A 17,538-nucleotide genomic window follows, 5' to 3' on the forward strand; every position below is an offset into this window, starting at 1 on the left:
AAATAACTTAAATTGGCCCAATTGAACCAATTGGATGCAACCAATTTTAAACCGGTTCAATTTAAATAACAGAAAATAAAGTATGGAATAGAAATACTAGAATGTAAACCTAAACTATGGCTCCCTAATATCAGGACTTCTTCTTCTTCTTCTTCCTACTTGGTGCTACATCAACCCTCCCTGACTTAAAAGCATTCATCTCCGATGAGTGGTTGGCGATCATAGAATAGTCATTCAAATCGGGATCAAGTCTCTTAAGATCATCCTCAGCAGATGGCTTAAGCTTGTAGGTGTACAACAGCTCTTTGACGGATGGAGAAGGCTGGAATTCTGGCTGGACAGCAGTCTCTTGAAGCATCACATGAACACCTCTTGGATCATTACCTTTGTCTTCAAAATAAGCAGCCGCATCTTCATCATTATCAGCAGGATAAGCATCGAAACCCTTTTCTTCATCATCATTGTGGGCTCCTTCTTTTTCAGCCACGTTGATGGACTTCTTCTTGTGTGGGCAGTCCCTAGCAATATGCCCCTTGTCTTGACAGTAGTACTGACATTACGTCCCATAGGAGCTTTGCCCTTATCATCAACACATGGGGGAATAGTAGGGCGAGAGGTGCTGCCTATAGAAGGACCCTGTCGTGAGGTGTTGGTGTTGATGTAAGCCGGCTTGGAAGTAGAACCCGGCTGTTTGCTTGAAGCTAGTAGCTCCTTTGCTTTCAAGGCCTTCTCAAAGCAATCTCGAATGTCTGTAACTTCAACCACCCCAATTGCCCTGTTGATCTCACTTGTCAAACCCAACCTGAACCGGGAAAGCATCTGGATGCCCGCCTCTCCAATACCAGTGCGAGAAGAAAGGGCATCGAATTTCCTCATGTACTCAAATACAGTCATGGTTCCTTGGCGGAGGGAATTGAATTGATCCTGTAATTGAGACCTGAAGTGCCTTGGCAAATATTTCTTACTAAGGTCGTATTTCATGTCTTCCCAAGTGCGGGGTGCAGTACCATCAAAGTCCATCTCTCTTTCAGTGGTTCTCCACCACTCATGTGCTGGTCCGACAAGTTTAGTACGGACTAGCTTCATTTTCCTCTCTTCAGACAGATCATACCAGTTAAAATAATCATCTAGGGCAACAATCCAATCATAAAATACCTGAGGGTTAGGATCACCATCGAACTCTCTCAATTCAAGCTTCACTTTCTGGTTGTCAGTGTGGCGACGATTGTGACCTTGTTCTCCAGTGAAGTAGGACCTCATATATTCCTCAAAAGTGGGCTGGTTACCTCTATTTCTGTCCCGGTCTTCTCTATCTCTGTCTTTGTAGCCTCTATGTCGATCTCTGTATTCTTGGGAAGGCTTACTGTTACCTCTGGTCTATCCCGATGATCTCTGTAATGGTATTCGTCATCTTTGTCATTCCTGAATCTATCTCTATGATCTTTGGGTTCATCTCTATGAACTCTATATCCATCTCTGTGATCTCTGGGTTCATCTCTGTGAACTCTGTATCCATCTCTGTGATCTCTGTGATCCCCATCTCTGTCAGGTAGTCTCTGCAGCACTGAATGGAGCTGGTACCTATCTTCCTCTATGGGTTAGTTGCTGTCCCTATCAGGAGGGACTCTTTGTTCTTCCGAGTGTTGCAATCTAGTCATGATTGCATCAGTTGAAGCCCTTTGATCAGCAGTAAATTTCTGGAACAACTCCAACATAGTAGCCATAGGATTTGCTGGTGGATTTACTACTTGATTACCATGGTGATCCATGGCTCTGATACCAAGTTAATGTTGTTCTAAATAGGAGGCAGTCCTATTAGAGGCCAGGTGAATAATGGTTCTGAAATTGATCAGCCGATTGGGGCAAAGTAGGCTGATTTAACTCAAAATTAGGGTTAGGTAAGAGGAATGAGTGAATGTGATATATGATAATGATGGGCAGGTCTAAAGGAAGCTAATGGTAGATGATTTGAATAGGTTCAAACAAAAAATTAAAACTCGGAAATTCTAGGGTTAGAGTTTCGGGTTTTGGGAATTAGAACTTAGGTTGAAATTAGGGTTTTTAATGGGAGTTTAGGGCTAGGGAGGGGAAGGTTCGATCCAAGTATGAGAGGTTTTTTATGGTTGGAAGTACTGATTCTGGAATTTTAGGGTTTTTGGGGTTTAATGGAGTTGGGGGATTTTAGGGTTTGAGAGACAAATAAGGTAGCAGCTTGGGGTCGAGTATAGGTAGTGGTATGAAGGGGCTGTGGTCTGAATCTAATTGAATGCTGATAATGGATGAAGGTTTAATGTAACTTAGATGATCTAGGGTTTAAAGGAATCGATGGGATAATGGAGGCTAGGGTTGGAGGAGGAGAAGAAGAATGGAATGAATGAAATTAATTAACTAACTTACTTGTTGAAGGTGATCTTCAATGCAAGGTTCTAAAACTCGGGTTTCGGTGGCATCTCGGCTCAGCCAAAAACCGAGATGAGTCGAGATCTCACCGAGTTGTTGCATTTTTTTTTTTGACTCAGACCCCCAACTCGGTGGGTTTAACACATATTTTGGGTCTGAAACTTGGTATTCAGCCTATTTCAGGCCATGTAAACACGATGGCATGCCCAGATTTCCCAAAAAACAAGTCCAAATATGAGTTTCACTTTGGACCATAGGTTGGTAGGCGACGAGTCGTACTAAAACAACCTACTCTATCAAGGATTACACAAATTTTGTTGAAAAAACATAGATTTGGGGAAAACTAGAAAATACCTTTGAAAATTCTTGAAATAGGTGATGATTCTTGGACTGTTGGAGTTGAATCATCAATTTAGCACTTGAATCTCACTTGAAACCATGCAATCCACCCAAGATTTGAAGGAAAGAGGAAGAAAATGGAGCAAAATGGGCTGTTTTCCCTTTCTTTAGAGCTATGGACAGAACTCAGCGAGATTTTCGAGTTCTGTCCATGTAGCTTAGTTTATAAAATGGGTTAGATGGGTGAAATGGGGAGAAAAAATGGGTCAAAACCCATATCCAGACCCGATACCAAGATCTCGGCGAGAAATTGCATTTTTATAACGTAAAAAATCAGGAAAAAAACTTCAAAATTGGTCTCATTTGGCTGGGTCGAGACGATACCGAGATCTCGCCGAGAAAGTGTATTTTTATAATGCGTATGGCATCTCAACTCGAGTTTTTGAAAAACCGAGAAACTCGGCGAGATCTCGCGAGTTCTCGAACCATGCTTCAATGGAGGCAGCAGCTATGTGATAGGAGGATAAAACCAACTCCCAGCTGAAGACGATCCTCCCAGCCGTCACGTCATAAGGAGTCAACCGGATTCCACCAGTCCCTTTCCACCTTGATGTCACAAGGATGCACACACTCACAAGGGAGCAATGGCAGCCAATACACAAAATTTTAATTCAAATAATCTGTGGGGGAGCTTCCCACGATTTCTAATTTTATAATAGAGGCTAAATGCCAAATCCTAGTACAATCTAATCACTTCTCCCTCACAAATCGTGGAAGGGTGTGGTTATTATCTAAAGCTATTAACTTAAAGCTGTAAAATGTCCTAACTACCCCTATTAACTTAAGTTAAAAAGCACTTAGCTAAGTAACTTAAATTGACCCAATTGAACCAATTGGATGCAACCAATTTTAAACCGGTTCAATTTAAATAGCAGAAAATAAAGTAAGTATGGAATAAAAATACTAGAATGTAAACCTAAACTATGGCTCCTTAATTAAGCCCTAATGTCAGGACTTCTTCTTCTTCTTCTTCCTACTTGGTGCTGCATCAGCACTCCACGATGCATACTTAACAAATCTGACACTAGAAACAAAATGTGCGACCTGTGGCAATTAGATGATTTGAATAAAATTCTACCTTAAAATTGTGTTTCAAACTGTCCTGGTAAGATAGTTTTTTTTGTGAACATCTTATCCATGAAGGAATTCAATTTTTAGTGGAGTCTTACAATAATCAAGTCTCTAAGGTCCATGAACATGGACATGGGCAAAATGCTGACATCTCTTTCTTAAAATGCCAATGATGCCCAAAGTAGCTGAGTTTAATTTTTTTCTTGCTGTAGGTTGTCTCCTCAGATAACATGACAACAAACAGATACATTTCATTCATTTGGAAGTATATATATTTAATTTATTCTTCTACAGGTTTCTGACACTGAAGAATCTTGCCAATGTCTTTGTTCAACAAGGTCCTATGCATTATGAGAATGCTCTACATTGCTATCTTCAAGCTGTAGAGATTGATACCAAAGATTCGGTTGTATGGAACCAACTAGGAACATTGTCATGCTCAATGGGAGTATTGAATATCTCACGTTGGGCATTTGAGCAAGGGCTTTCTTGCAGCCCTAATAATTGTAAGGATCATATATCCAGCTGCTTTCTTCCCTTTTGATCCCTAGATCATGTTCGTTTGTGCCTTCATGCTTGATTCTGTTTTTTTGCCAGTTCCTACCCCCTCTTTTGGTAATCTCTTCTTTATCGTCCAAGATACGTCTCACATATCACAATTTTTCCATTCCTTTTATTTTGGACAATGGATGCAGGGAATTGCATGGAGAAGCTCTTGGAAGTACTAATTGCCATTGGCGATGAGGTTGCTTGTCTTTCTGTCTCAGAGTTGATTCTGAGGCACTGGCCATCACATTCTCGTGCTTTGCATGTAAGAACTACTATTGAGGAGTCAGAGTCGGTTCCATTTGCACCAAGAGGTATAGATAAACTGGAACCAAAGCATATCCGGTTAAAGTTCCCTGGCAAGAGAAAAGCAACGGATGATTTAGTTGAAGGGATGACATTGAAAAGGCGTAATCAGAACATAGAGCTGCACCTCACAGAAGCATCTTGGGGATCTCTTGCAGATGCAATCCTGGAAATGTTTCTTCCAATGGGTGGGAGTGGTTCTGAGCAGGGAGTTGGACCCAATCAAGATGATATAGTGGATAATAAGCTTGGCTGTACACATACTAGGGTCACTGTAGCCAACGCAGATTCAAATGTAAGCAATATAAGACTTCCTCAAAAATCAGATAGCAGCTACTATGGGGAAAAGTTTGACAGATGTGGAGATATCAGATTGATTATAAACTTGCCTTCTGTATCAGGAACAGTAATAGGATCATCAAATGGGAAAGGACCAACTGGTGTCCAATCTGGTGAAAATGGATCCCTTAGTGATTATAATTGTGAAAAAGCAACCAAAGAAAAGGAAGCCAGTATCTATGAAGAACATCATCAAGAAAGGCGAAGTACTCGTCTTGAAAGACTAAGAAGTCGCAAACCAGGGAAAGAAGAGTTGGACTTTGCTACCAGTAAGGATCTGGCTAAAGAAGTTATTCAGTTTCTAGAACCTTTTATTATTGGTAGGGCGGTGACAAAAGATTCTGACCATTCTTCAAGCTGTTATGTTCCTTGTCCTGATATTGTTGTGAATACCTTAGATAGTGAATCCAGTGATGTTGCAAGATTTGTAATGGAGACTTCAAACAATTATGGTGCTTTCCACATGGTTCACTTGCTTTTAGAAGAGGTGGCACATAGATGTCTTCCATATCAGGAAGCCTTCATCAAATTTCTGGAGTTGGAGAAGTTGACAAGGCACTGGGGGAAGGATAGGAGTCCTGAATGTAGCCTTTTCCTTGCTGAGCTGTACTATGACCTTGGATCATGTACCACAAATGAGTTCAACCTGCCAGATTTTGTGATCGAGGCATCCTATCATCTTTGTAAAGTCATTGAGTTGGTAGCTTTGGATTATCCCACTCACCTGAGTGATTTACATGTACTTAACTCTGACAAAGATTCAAGAATAACCACCAGCATGGATGATCTCAAGAAAAGTGCCAAAAAGTTTGAATGTATGCCTGAGAAACAATCTTCAACTAACAATTGTCAAGATATTGGCATATTCTCAGCAGATGAAGCTACACATTTGGACAGTACAATCTTAACAAAAAAAAGTTCCTTTTGGGTCCGGTTTTTCTGGTTGAGTGGCCACCTGTCAATTTTTTCTGGTGAAAAGGCAAAAGCTCTTGAAGAATTTTGTATTGCCTCCTCACTATTGAGAAATAGGGAAACTATAAATAATATGGGTGTTGTTCCTCTGCCACATTGCAAGCTTATTAGAGCATTAACAGTAGAAAGAATTCAGCATGAAATCAATTTGTTCGAAGTTGATGTCTTACTTACAAAGACTATTGATGAGATGATTGAGAAAAAAATGTATTTGGAGTGTGCAAACTTGCTTTCTCCCCTTCTCCTCTCCTCTAAAGATGTTTACCTTGACTTGTTACCTGGTGCTTATAAAGAAGGCGAAGGGGTTACACCAGTTGAGCTACGGGCATTAGATGCTTTAATCTCAGTATGTGAAAAGACAAAACCAATGGACGTTGAAGTATATTTAAACTGTCACCGGAGGAAGCTACAGATACTCACAGTTGCGGCGGGTATGGCAGAATTTTCTGCTTCAGACAAGTCCTTCCACAAGAAATCAATGTCAAAAACACTTTCTGCTTCTGAACTGGAATCACTGGATAGCATGGGCAAGCACTGGAGTAACTTGATTGCAGAGGAGGTTAAGGCTATTTCTCGAAGTGCTTCATTAGTGAAGACTTTAATTGATCACACTGCCACTTCTGTAAGTTTAATGTTTGTTCCTGATTTGATTTTTCTCTAGCCATGGTCTTTCTGTTGAAATAACGAATAATAAGTGAAGGAAGTAAAGGGCCACTACCCGTAGAGAAGGGGGTGGTGATCATTATTGGTATTATGCCTGTAGTTGCTATTTGCATGTGTAGCTCAACCTCTTAAACATAGATAATCCTGCCCTCTAATTAATTGTATGTTAGATTGCACATATGGGTGAGCCGCAGTGGTCAAATAGCTCAAAGCCTTATCGGTTGATGGTTGTATTGTCAAGTTATTAGTCTTGAACATCTCAATCCAGTCTCACTCTATCTTTTGGTAGACATCTGAACAAGGAGTTATGCCCAATGATCAGGAACTTGGTGACGACACTGGTTTTGACCAGCTAGAAATCGAGATTTCCCAGGTTTCGACCATTTCTTGGTCAAAACCTGGTACTTTCTCCAGGACAACTCAAAAACATGGTTTCGAGGCCCAAAAGTTGTTTTTTTGCCCTGATTCTTGTTGTGTTGCCTACTTTTTTGAAAATTTTGAACCCAATCCATGCATTAGTTTCACATAGAGAACACTCAAATAATACTTGTGGTTTTGACCCAAGTTTGATAGTGTATATTGTTCTTGGACGTGGTATCAAGTAAGGTTTGACCAGATCATAACTCTTTCGATATAAATCAGATTTAAGCTTTCCAACAAATCCAAGATTGCTTAAATCTGATTTATATTGAAGGAGTTATGTTATGGTCGAATCTTATTTGGTGTGCGCGAATGTTGTCAAAATCGTTCTGAATGAAAATATTTTTTCAGATATCAAAACAAATTTATAATTTACTGCTCGTTTTGTTTTTAGCAATGTTTTACTATATTAAGATTTATGAAATTTTTAGATTTGAGAAAACCCCAGCATTAGAAAGTTGAAAATTTCATCTATCGCCGAAAATCTGGTTTTTGTCTTAAATTGGGGGGTTGACTTTTTATCCTTTTAGAATTTAATTTTTTAACTATTTTTATTGGATTCAAATAGGAGGGTATTTGCTTATTTATAAACAAAATCTTAAGTAATTAAATGATATTTGACATAAATAAGTTCCTGTTCTGGTTTCGAACCAGGTGTCCTCAAGTTTTGATGGGGATAAGTGAATTTATATAGGTGTTCAGGTCGAAACTTGCGAAATTACCTAAATATGGCCGAAACACTGTCCAAGTGGTCACGGGCCTTGGTGCAACGGTAAAGGTTGCTTCATTGTGACCAAGTGATCACAGGTTGGAGTTTGGAACAGCCTCTCTATGAAAGTAGGGGTAAGGCTTCGCACATTATGACCCTCCCCAGACCCAGCAAGGGCAGGAGCCTCGTGCACAAGTACGCCCTTTTTTTAAAATGGCCGAAACAGTGTTGAACCATGCGAAACCCATCGAAACCTGGTATAAATTCGACCCTTATCTCGTTTTGGTAAGCTGCGAAACCGAGACAACTCGGTCGAAACCGCTTCCATGGTTATACCTGAATTCTAGTTAGCGGACCTGAATTCTACTTGGCACACACAGTAGGGGTTGTCATCTTTGACCAATTTGCTTCTAGTCTTGATTTGATGCAGTTGCCCTGCTTCCCAAATTACTTGCGTGTATCCTGGTCCTGTTAGGTGGTCTGTTTTGTAGTCTCAAATACCTGATCCCAGATTGTTTTTGGTTCATGATACATGCTATATCTGTTACTGAAACAACTTCTCAGCATCTTTGGTGGAGATACAGGAAGATTCACTTGTATAATCAGGTTTTGCTGTAGTTTATGATTTTACATCATGTTTCATCTGCTCCCATGTTTTCCTTTATTCTAGTATACTATTTTTAGGTTCCTCTGAGTGTGCATACTTGCTGGATGGTTTCGAGATTTAAATGGCACCGACTCATTATGTAGATTATTGTAAATCTGCTACTGTATTTATATCTATTTTGCGTGGCAATTTCCATGCTTGTAGGACAGTTTTCAGGATCTTGTGAGCTGTATTGGCGATATTCAATCTCTGCTCCTGACAGTTATGTGTAATATTGTGGGCATATTTCTAAGTAAGAAGTCTTCTGGGTCTGGAACCGCAGAACAAACAGAACTAAAGGAAAGCCGTTGCTTTGTAGATGCAGCCATTGCATTCTTCAAACTTCAACATCTCAACCAAACTGTACCTGTTAAAAGTCAAGTGAGTACTGCCCTGCATTAGAAGAAGAGAACTTATAACAGTTACATTGTATTCATTCTAAATTAGAGGAAAAGAAAAGCTTAAATTTTACTGTCAGTCTGTCTATTGAATTTCTCTTATCAAGGCTGTGATTGTTTTTGCTTGCTTCCCCAGGTTGAATTAATTGTGGCAATACATGACTTACTTGCTGAATATGGGCTTTGTTGTGCTGGCAAAGATAGTGAAGGGGAGGAAGGAACATTTCTTAAGCTTGCAATAAAACACCTTTTGGCCTTACATATGAAGTTGAAATCTAGTTCTCATTTGTCAAATGGAGTATTGGAAGCAACTCAATTTGATGAACAACTTTCCCATAGTAGCCGTGTGAAAAAATCTGAAAGTGAATTGAAGTTGAATATTTCTCCAGATCTGGAAACTGGTCTCTCTGAAAAAGATAAGGTCAGTGCTGTGGAGAAGGATTTTCTAGAAGAAGTGACTCCTCACAACTCTACATATAAATATCTAGACAAGGACAATGAAGGAATAGAATGTGGAAAGCATGACATTGATGGAAAGTCCCATCATCTTAGCAAGGAAAAAGTAAGAGATCAACTTTCTGAATGCACGAGTCATCTTGTGGATGCTGAGAGGAAGAAGGTTGAGTTGGGTATTGATGATGCATTGGAGCAGAGCTTTTTCTGCTTATATGGTTTACATCTTAGGTCTCCAGATTCATCCAGTGAAGATGATCTAGCAATACACAAAAATACTAGTCGTGGAGACTATCAGACCAAGGAGCAGTGTGCTGATGTTTTTCAGTATATACTACCTTATGCGAAGGCTTCATCTGTGAGTAATTGCTTTGTTTTTATTATTTACTTATTTATGGGGAGAGGTTCCCCAAGACACCAGCATGCATTTTCCCACCAATGGGTGTCGTGGGTGACAAATCATACAATAGGGGAGGGCAATTAATGAGGGAGAAAGTGTGTCCCATGGGTGCATTGTGAGTGGCATATAAAGGAATCCGCATGCTGGCGTCTTATTTATTTATTTATTGAGTTCAAAGAAACATGCTGTTGAAGACATCAGAGCATATTTAGTTTCCTTTCGTTTCGTAAATACAATTTGCATTGGTTGCAGAGAGCTGGCTTGGTGAAACTTCGAAGAGTACTAAGGGCTATACGTAAACATTTTCCACAACCACCAGACGATGTGTTGACTGAGAATTCGATAGATAATTTCTTAGATAATCCTGATTTATGTGAAGATAAGCTCTCTGAAGAGATCGGATCTGATGGTTTTCTGGAATACATAATGAATATAATATTTCCTAATGGGAGAAGCGTCAAACAGTGTAAACCATTTCTGGCAGGAAGGTATAACATAAACATAATCCTTTTCCTTTGTTTATTCAATTTACTCTCACCCCCCACCTCCCCCTTAATTCAAACCCTGAACTTCTTTTTCATTTCTTTGTGGAATGAGGCGCCATCTTATTGGTGTGTTTATAAAACGTGATGCAGTTCTGAGCCCCATGTAGAGGTCTACAGTAACTTGTTTTATCTTCTAGCCCAGGCTGAGGAAATGAGTGCAACTGATAAATGGCCTGGTTTTGTGCTAACCAAGGAAGGGGAAGAATTTGTGGAGCAAAATGCAAACCTCTTCAAATATGATTTATTGTACAATCCATCACGCTTTGATAGCTGGCAGCGACTTGCAAATATCTATGATGAAGTAAGATGTACTGTTACCTCTTGTTTAAACTTTCCTATGCTCTAGAATATCTAAATGGTACAATCAGATCCCTTTTTTGTTTGGTTTGCAATTTCCATCCACTTGTCATTCTTTCAAAATATTAATTAAAATAAGGGAAAATTTCACGGACACCCCCTGTAAGTATATCAAATATCACGGACACCCCAAACATTGTCAAAATATCTACCTCCCCCCTGCCGTTAAGCACAGTTAGCACCCAAAGTTGAAATGTCCATTTTACTCTCAGTTATTTAAATAAATTTGGATAAATGACACCTAGGGTACCTAATGTTTTAAGAAATTGTAGCATAGATACTCGACGTATCATGAATTATGTTTAGGATACCTAAATAGATTAAGGTTAACCATGTTACTCTATTTTTTTGTTTATTTCCAATTTCACCCTTATACAATATTATCCTTTTAAGTTTTTAAAATAAAAAAAATTAAAGAAATTATGAGACCCACATCACCATTACTACTTTTTCTTCTTCCTCAATCCCACCTGCCCCCTTCCCCACCCCTGCAACCCAACCTGAGATCTACTGGACTGACCTTCATGGGTGTCTTCAAAGTGGGTGCAGCCTTCTATTTTCTCTTAAAAGAAGGAAAAGTTCTCAGACTTTCATTACCTGTTTGGGATTGTGCTCTGTTTCCCAACCGCACCTTCATACTCCGAAAAGTTTCAGTACCTGTTTGGGATCTTATAAGAGAAGTTCAAGACACCGTTAGGTTTCCCGTCGGGGCTCCGCACCTGGTAACTCATGAGCCTAACTATTCCATTGGAGTTGGACGTCTTCTCTTCTTCCTCCATCAATTCCTTGATCGGCACTCGGACTTCTCCGATGGTCTTGTTTCCAAAGACAATCGCTTTGCAACGCAGATCGATTTCAATAAAGATGCCATCACAGTCATCCAGAAGAAGCTGATCCCCTTTCAGATTGAACCTTATCACGTGATTCCATTGAGGGTTTCAGTATCCTTCTCTGTTGATCGGCGTCCTCTGCTGCTGCTGCTTCTTCTTCTGCTTCTCTTTCTCATTTTTGTTGTTGCCGTTCTTCACAATGGAGACGAAGACGAAGATGGATAGGTTTTGGAAGAAGTTGAAGGCTTTTAGATCGTTACTTGGCATCACCTTGAGTTCTATGGAGAAGAAGGGGGAAAGGGGAAAGGGGAAAGGGGAAAGGGTAATTTCACCATTATAAAAGAATTAACAGAGACTTAACTGCACAGACCTAATGGAGTGGACTAAGTTGAAATAAAATCATAAAGTAGGGGGTGTCTCTGATATTTTGACAATGTTTGGGGTGTCTGTGATATTTGATATACTTACAGGGGGTGTCCATGAAATTTTTCCTTACAATAATAACAATAACACTAACACTAGTAGTAGTAGTGCAAAAAAAAAACAACAATAATAATAATAATAACCTCTCTGGTACCATCTAAGCAGGAGGTGGACTTGTTGCTGAACGATGGCAGTAAGCACATAAACGTTGTTGGATGGAGAAAAAATGATTCTCTTCCTCAAAGAGTTGAGAGCAGCCGGAGGAGAAGTAGGCGGTGTTTATTAATGAGTTTGGCTCTAGCAAAGACACCAGTTCAGCAGGTTAGTTGTATGTGTGGAACTGTATTTCATTGACAGAGCAACTTTTGCCTGTCCACTGGTATATTCCTTTGCTATGATTGTAATTCAAAGATTTAGCATTTTGATGAAATTTGAGAAATTTGTCTGATTCCAGAGTGAGATACATGAATTATTGGCACTGGTTTACTATGATGGCATTCAGAATGTTGTACCATTTTATGATCAACGATCCGTAGTACCCACAAAAGACGCAGTATGGATGATGTTTTGTCAAAATGCAATGAAACATTTTGAGAAGGCTTTTGCTCACAAGTATTTATTCTTTTCTTGACTGATTTCAGTTACATCCATAGATTACAGACAAATTAACTTGACAAGCAAAATTTAAATCTTTTCTGGTTTGCAGGCCAGAATGGTCACATGCATTCTATTTAGGCAAACTCTCTGAAAAGCTAGGCTTTTCACATGGGAAAACCTTTTCATATTATGATAAGGCTATCGGTTTGAATCCATCAGCAGTAGATCCTGTCTACAGGATGCATGCTTCACGATTGAAGTTACTTTCTTCATGTGCAAAACAGAATCTAGATGCTCTCCAGGTTATTTCTCTAAACATATGTTTCCTTGATATCTTATCAGCTTCCCGATGTTCTTGTTTTCTAAAGTTTTAGTGAATTCTGTAATTAGTTGACAATTATCTGATATCTGTTCAAACTTCTGATTCATTGTTTACCTTGTGTTTTCCATTTTACCTAACAAATCTGAAAAATTGATAGTTATTTGTTCTTTGCTTTTCGATCAAGTCTCTGGTTTTATGTTTGTCGTTAATAGCTGGGCTTTTCTTCCTATATTCATTTCAGGTTGTTACGTTATATTGTTTTAGTCCATCAACAAGGGAGACGGTCATGAAGAATGTCGGTCGGACAACTCCCGATATTCCAGAGTTGCCTGTGGATGCTAAGGATGGGAGTATTCTGGTCATTTCCGAGAGAAATCATGTTGAGTCTCATCATTTAGAAGAGGCTTGGCACTTGCTCTATAATGATTGCCTTTCTGCACTTGAGATCTGTGTGGAAGGAGATCTCAAACATTTCCATAAGGCAAGATACATGCTTGCTCAAGGACTGTACAGAAGGGGTGAGAAAGGTGATCTGGAGAGGGCAAAGGATGAACTTTCATTTTGCTTCAAGTCATCTAGGTCTTCCTTCACAATTAATATGTGGGAGATTGATGGTATGGTAAAAAAGGGAAGGTATAGATGCTTTCCTAATTTTTCTTTTTTTGATGTTAGATGCTTTCTTTGTTTTGATTGGTATTGAAGTGGAGTTACATATTTACTATGTGGCTTTTTGACATTCGTTCTGGTGAAGTAGTTCTGCCCATATGAAAATCAAAAGCTACCAATTGCCTTGCTTTCTTGATTTCAGGCGCAAAACACCAGGTCTTTCTGGAAATAGAAAGGCACTGGAAGTTAACTTACCAGAAAGCTCTCGAAAATATATTACATGCATTCGGAAGTACATCTTGTTGTATTTGAAACTCTTAGAGGAGACTGGCGACTTGTTTACACTTGAGCGAGCTTATGTCTCTCTTCGAGCAGATAAGAGGGTATTAATTGAGTCAATCTCATATATATCTATTTTGCTGCAGAAGATATTACAGGAAGCTGAGTCTTCAGTTAAAAGAGATTCACTAACTTGTTCATTTTGGAATGCAGTTTTCCCTGTGCCTCGAAGATCTTGTTCCAGTTGCTCTTGGTAGGTACACCCAGGCTTTGATTGCATCCATCCATCAAGCTGAGAGCCAAGCCTCTGCTGCTGTCAACAACACTTTTGAGCAAATGCTAGAGAGGATGTTCAACTTATTCATTGACCAAGGTAACTTATGGACAGATATAAACAGTTTACCTGAGATCAAAAGCCCAGAGTTATTTGAAAGCAGCTTCTATGGGTAAGTCATGTAAAATGCTAGTGCATGTCTCCTATGTTTAGATACATTAGCTTTTAACATGGCAGTTTATTTAATTGCAGCTACCTCCACCAATATATCGACTTATTGGAAAGAGATGTTAGGTTGGTTGTACTTGAAGGAATAAATGAGAAGTTGCGGAAACGTTTTAAAAATCCTAAATTGTCAAATGGTAACTGTGCTAAAGTATGCAGGCATGCTTCTGTGGCTTTGTTTCGATCCATTGTTATTAGCTTGGCCTTGATCACACCATTACATGGTGAAGCCGCCAGTGGGGCTCAGGTTCCTAATATGCTGGGTGCTTGTTTAGAAAATAGCCTGCACCTTTGTGTTGATCTGCAAGCAAATGAACTGTGGAACTCCTCATTTGAGGATGCAACCCATTTGAAGGATCTTGAAACAAAATGGAGCCAGGTGTTGTCTAATATTAAGAACATTATTATTAAGCAAGCATCAGAGGAAAATGTGGAGACTGCTGTCACTTTATTGAGATCATCCTACAATTTTTATCGGGAGAGCTCTTGTGTAACCCTCCCATTGGGTATCAAACTATGTACAGTGCCATATCAGTTAGCTGCGGAAGCAACATTTCAACCGGGTGTTGATGGGGTTGATGTTATTGATCTAAGCATCCCACGGAAGCTTCTTTTGTGGGCATACATGCTGGTACATGGCCGTTACTCAAACATTTCGGCTGTAGTAAAATATTGTGAAGAAATTGCAAAGGTGTGCAACCTTACACTCTCCATTAGTCCAATAAAACAGTGAAACTTATCTACCTTACCAACACTTTGAGGTTTGTGGTTTTGTAACAGTCAAAGATGAAAAGAGGAACTGGAACATCAAGCGCCACCTCACATTCAAATATACCTACTTCTACTACTAATGCAGGTACATTATTATACTTCCTAGATTAATTTTATGACTTCCACCATTACACTCCATCCCACAGTCAGTGTCCTCTTCCCAAGTTTGGCTGGTCCAAAAATTATTTGTCTATCTAATAAGTAATGGAGTTCTAAGAAATTTACTACATTAACCTTTGGATACAAGAGGCTTACTATTTACATTTAAGAGGGTTTAATTAACAAGTGATGGGAGGACAATGGTGGAAAATAGTAGGGTTTTAATGCTTTAACTACTAGTCTTTAGACTTGAGCTTTTTAAAAGAGGATGGTCATTGGAGAATGTAGAGAGTACTAAATTAATTTTACGATTCCTTTGTTTGTGGCAGTCTGCACTTTGCATGTATTGATCCCGTACAAAATGAAATGTTGATTGTAGGTGGTGGGAAGGAAAGAGTTGGGCATGATGAATGTAGTGAAGTTGAGGACACTCCATCAACTACAGTGGCATCTGCTTCTTTGCCTGAAGGTGAGGGGGTTGAACGTTGCTCAAATATGCCTGGTTCTTATGCTCAGACCCAGAAAAGTTCATCTACTACTCAGCAACTTCTTCCATGTTGCAACTCTAATAAAGAAACGACAGGTCCAGTTGCGAATGAGATTGTTGACAGTGGCCAACAATGATAAAAAAAGGTTGATTTCAGTTGCTGTTTTACTAATTCTCCCATTTTGCTACCTCCCTTTAGTGTTCGTAGGTGGTTGGTGTTGAAAAGTTAGCCTAAAATTTATCATGTGATGTATAGATATATAACGCATACGTGTAACAATATTGTAATGTCTGTAAACTCGAGTTGATTTTGTATAGAAAGCGATGGTGCCATTTACATCTCTGTTCAGATGCCTGGATTTCTTGTGATTACTTCTTTCTGTGTCTTTTGCGTGAGCTATTTTGTATAGACATATATCATCCGGTAGCTATAGCTAGCTAAGAGATTTTCTTAGTCGGGCACCTTCTGTGATGGGATTGCCTCACAGAGACTGTCAGCTTGTCATTTCCGTTTCTTGTTATTATCCTGAATGAAGCTGATTCGTTGAAGGAAAACATTTTTTTATGAAAGAAAATCTAGGTTAAGTAGATGGTAAGCTAGTGAGATAACACTCCGTCATAACAAGTTGTTTTTCTTTGCTCCACTCCGTAGGAACTGCGAGATCACCCAAAGGAGTAAAAAAAAACCAGGGGTCACAGAGCGACCGGTATGATATGAATGCATCCACAATAGCGATTTCTGCGGTTTATTCTTTGTGACTGTTAGTTTCCTCCTTGTGAATGTAAGCATGAACATGAGTCAGACAGGAGCATCTTCATCCCCTGTGTCTAGATTCGTTCCACCTCCACCTCCACCTCCGGAACCATTCCGTATGAATGATGATGATGTTTTTGGCGTGGATGATGATATTGAGTATACTACCGCCAGGATTTGCGAGACTACTTTAGTTGGACTGCTAGTCCTTGAATGTTGGGGAGATGACAGATTCTGGGAGTTCAACATGTGGAATTTTGAAATCACATTCATCAGGTGCCTCAGGATCTTTTATCCCTCGGGTTTGCTTTGCAGTTGGCAACATCTGTAGGTATTCCTCATAAGGTGATGATATTATTCAAGGAATGTAGTTTGGCCTCGAGTGTCATTGGATATCAGCAAACCTTTAAAATATTCCATTCAATTCAGACATTGTTCAGGCGCACAGGGAGATCTTATGATCAAATATGAACGGTTGCCTGTTTATTGTTATCTTTGCGGGCTTCTAGGTCATGAGGAGACACGGTGTATTGAGGTTTATCAAGAAAGAAGTGATGCCGAATGCTCGTCTAATTGGAAAGTCTCCGACCCTTTCTTATGAAAACTCCATTGGCTATCGTAAACAAAGGGCATATGTTTCGGATGCATCCCCTGTAACCACGTAACGTACAAGGTCGGAGTCTTCCAACACCGGAGTCGGAGAAGAAGTTGAATACACTCCCGGTAACTCCTTGGTTGAGGCAAGTGACGGTCTTACACGTTGAAGGCTACCATTGGGTGGAGGAAGATCAACAGATCAGTTATTCCAACTGTTTCCATTGAGTGCCAATTAGCCCACGATGCGAGTTAATCCTACCTACGATGAATCCACCTGGAATCTTGTTACGAACACTCCCTTTGCGAATTTTTTTCCTATGCGGTTTCCTGATCGGTGCGGTTCCCTAGTGCCTCTCACAAGAGGAGGGTGGTCCCCATCTGGACAGAGTGTTTGGTCAGGTGCCCCAGGTGGGTCCCACTCACTCTTGTGAGAGGCACTATGAAACTGCACCGATCAGGGAACTGTAGATGATAACGATTCTGTACATGACTTCCTAATGTATCCCCTGCTTTTACTATTCAAATAGTAGTTGAAGTTAGTGCTCAAACGGCTCCAACTTTTAATTCTAGTCACTTGGTTTCAACATATGGTGCTCATCGGGTGGGACTATCAATTAGTGCTCCTAAAATGGTTAGCGAATTTAGTGCTC

General features: G+C 39.7%; 1 protein-coding gene across 1 annotated transcript in view; it reads left to right on the top strand.

Moving 5' to 3' along the window:
• Positions 1–15,875, top strand: part of LOC122668741 (calcineurin-binding protein 1) — a 33,602-nt gene extending 17,727 nt beyond the window's left edge. The window contains exons 5-19 of the mRNA XM_043865275.1: positions 4,165–4,376; positions 4,566–6,655; positions 8,637–8,852; positions 9,006–9,680; positions 9,975–10,210; positions 10,358–10,568; positions 12,043–12,198; positions 12,332–12,489; positions 12,584–12,776; positions 13,038–13,429; positions 13,605–13,785; positions 13,895–14,127; positions 14,208–14,871; positions 14,961–15,036; positions 15,430–15,875. Of these exons, the coding sequence (XP_043721210.1) occupies positions 4,165–4,376; positions 4,566–6,655; positions 8,637–8,852; positions 9,006–9,680; positions 9,975–10,210; positions 10,358–10,568; positions 12,043–12,198; positions 12,332–12,489; positions 12,584–12,776; positions 13,038–13,429; positions 13,605–13,785; positions 13,895–14,127; positions 14,208–14,871; positions 14,961–15,036; positions 15,430–15,674 (5,938 nt within the window). The 3' untranslated portion in view covers positions 15,675–15,875. The remainder of the gene's footprint in view (positions 1–4,164; positions 4,377–4,565; positions 6,656–8,636; positions 8,853–9,005; positions 9,681–9,974; positions 10,211–10,357; positions 10,569–12,042; positions 12,199–12,331; positions 12,490–12,583; positions 12,777–13,037; positions 13,430–13,604; positions 13,786–13,894; positions 14,128–14,207; positions 14,872–14,960; positions 15,037–15,429) is intronic.
• Positions 15,876–17,538: the final 1,663 nt, after the last annotated feature.

Source organism: Telopea speciosissima, chromosome 7 (assembly GCF_018873765.1).
Source record: "Telopea speciosissima isolate NSW1024214 ecotype Mountain lineage chromosome 7, Tspe_v1, whole genome shotgun sequence".
Lineage (NCBI taxonomy): Eukaryota > Viridiplantae > Streptophyta > Magnoliopsida > Proteales > Proteaceae > Telopea > Telopea speciosissima.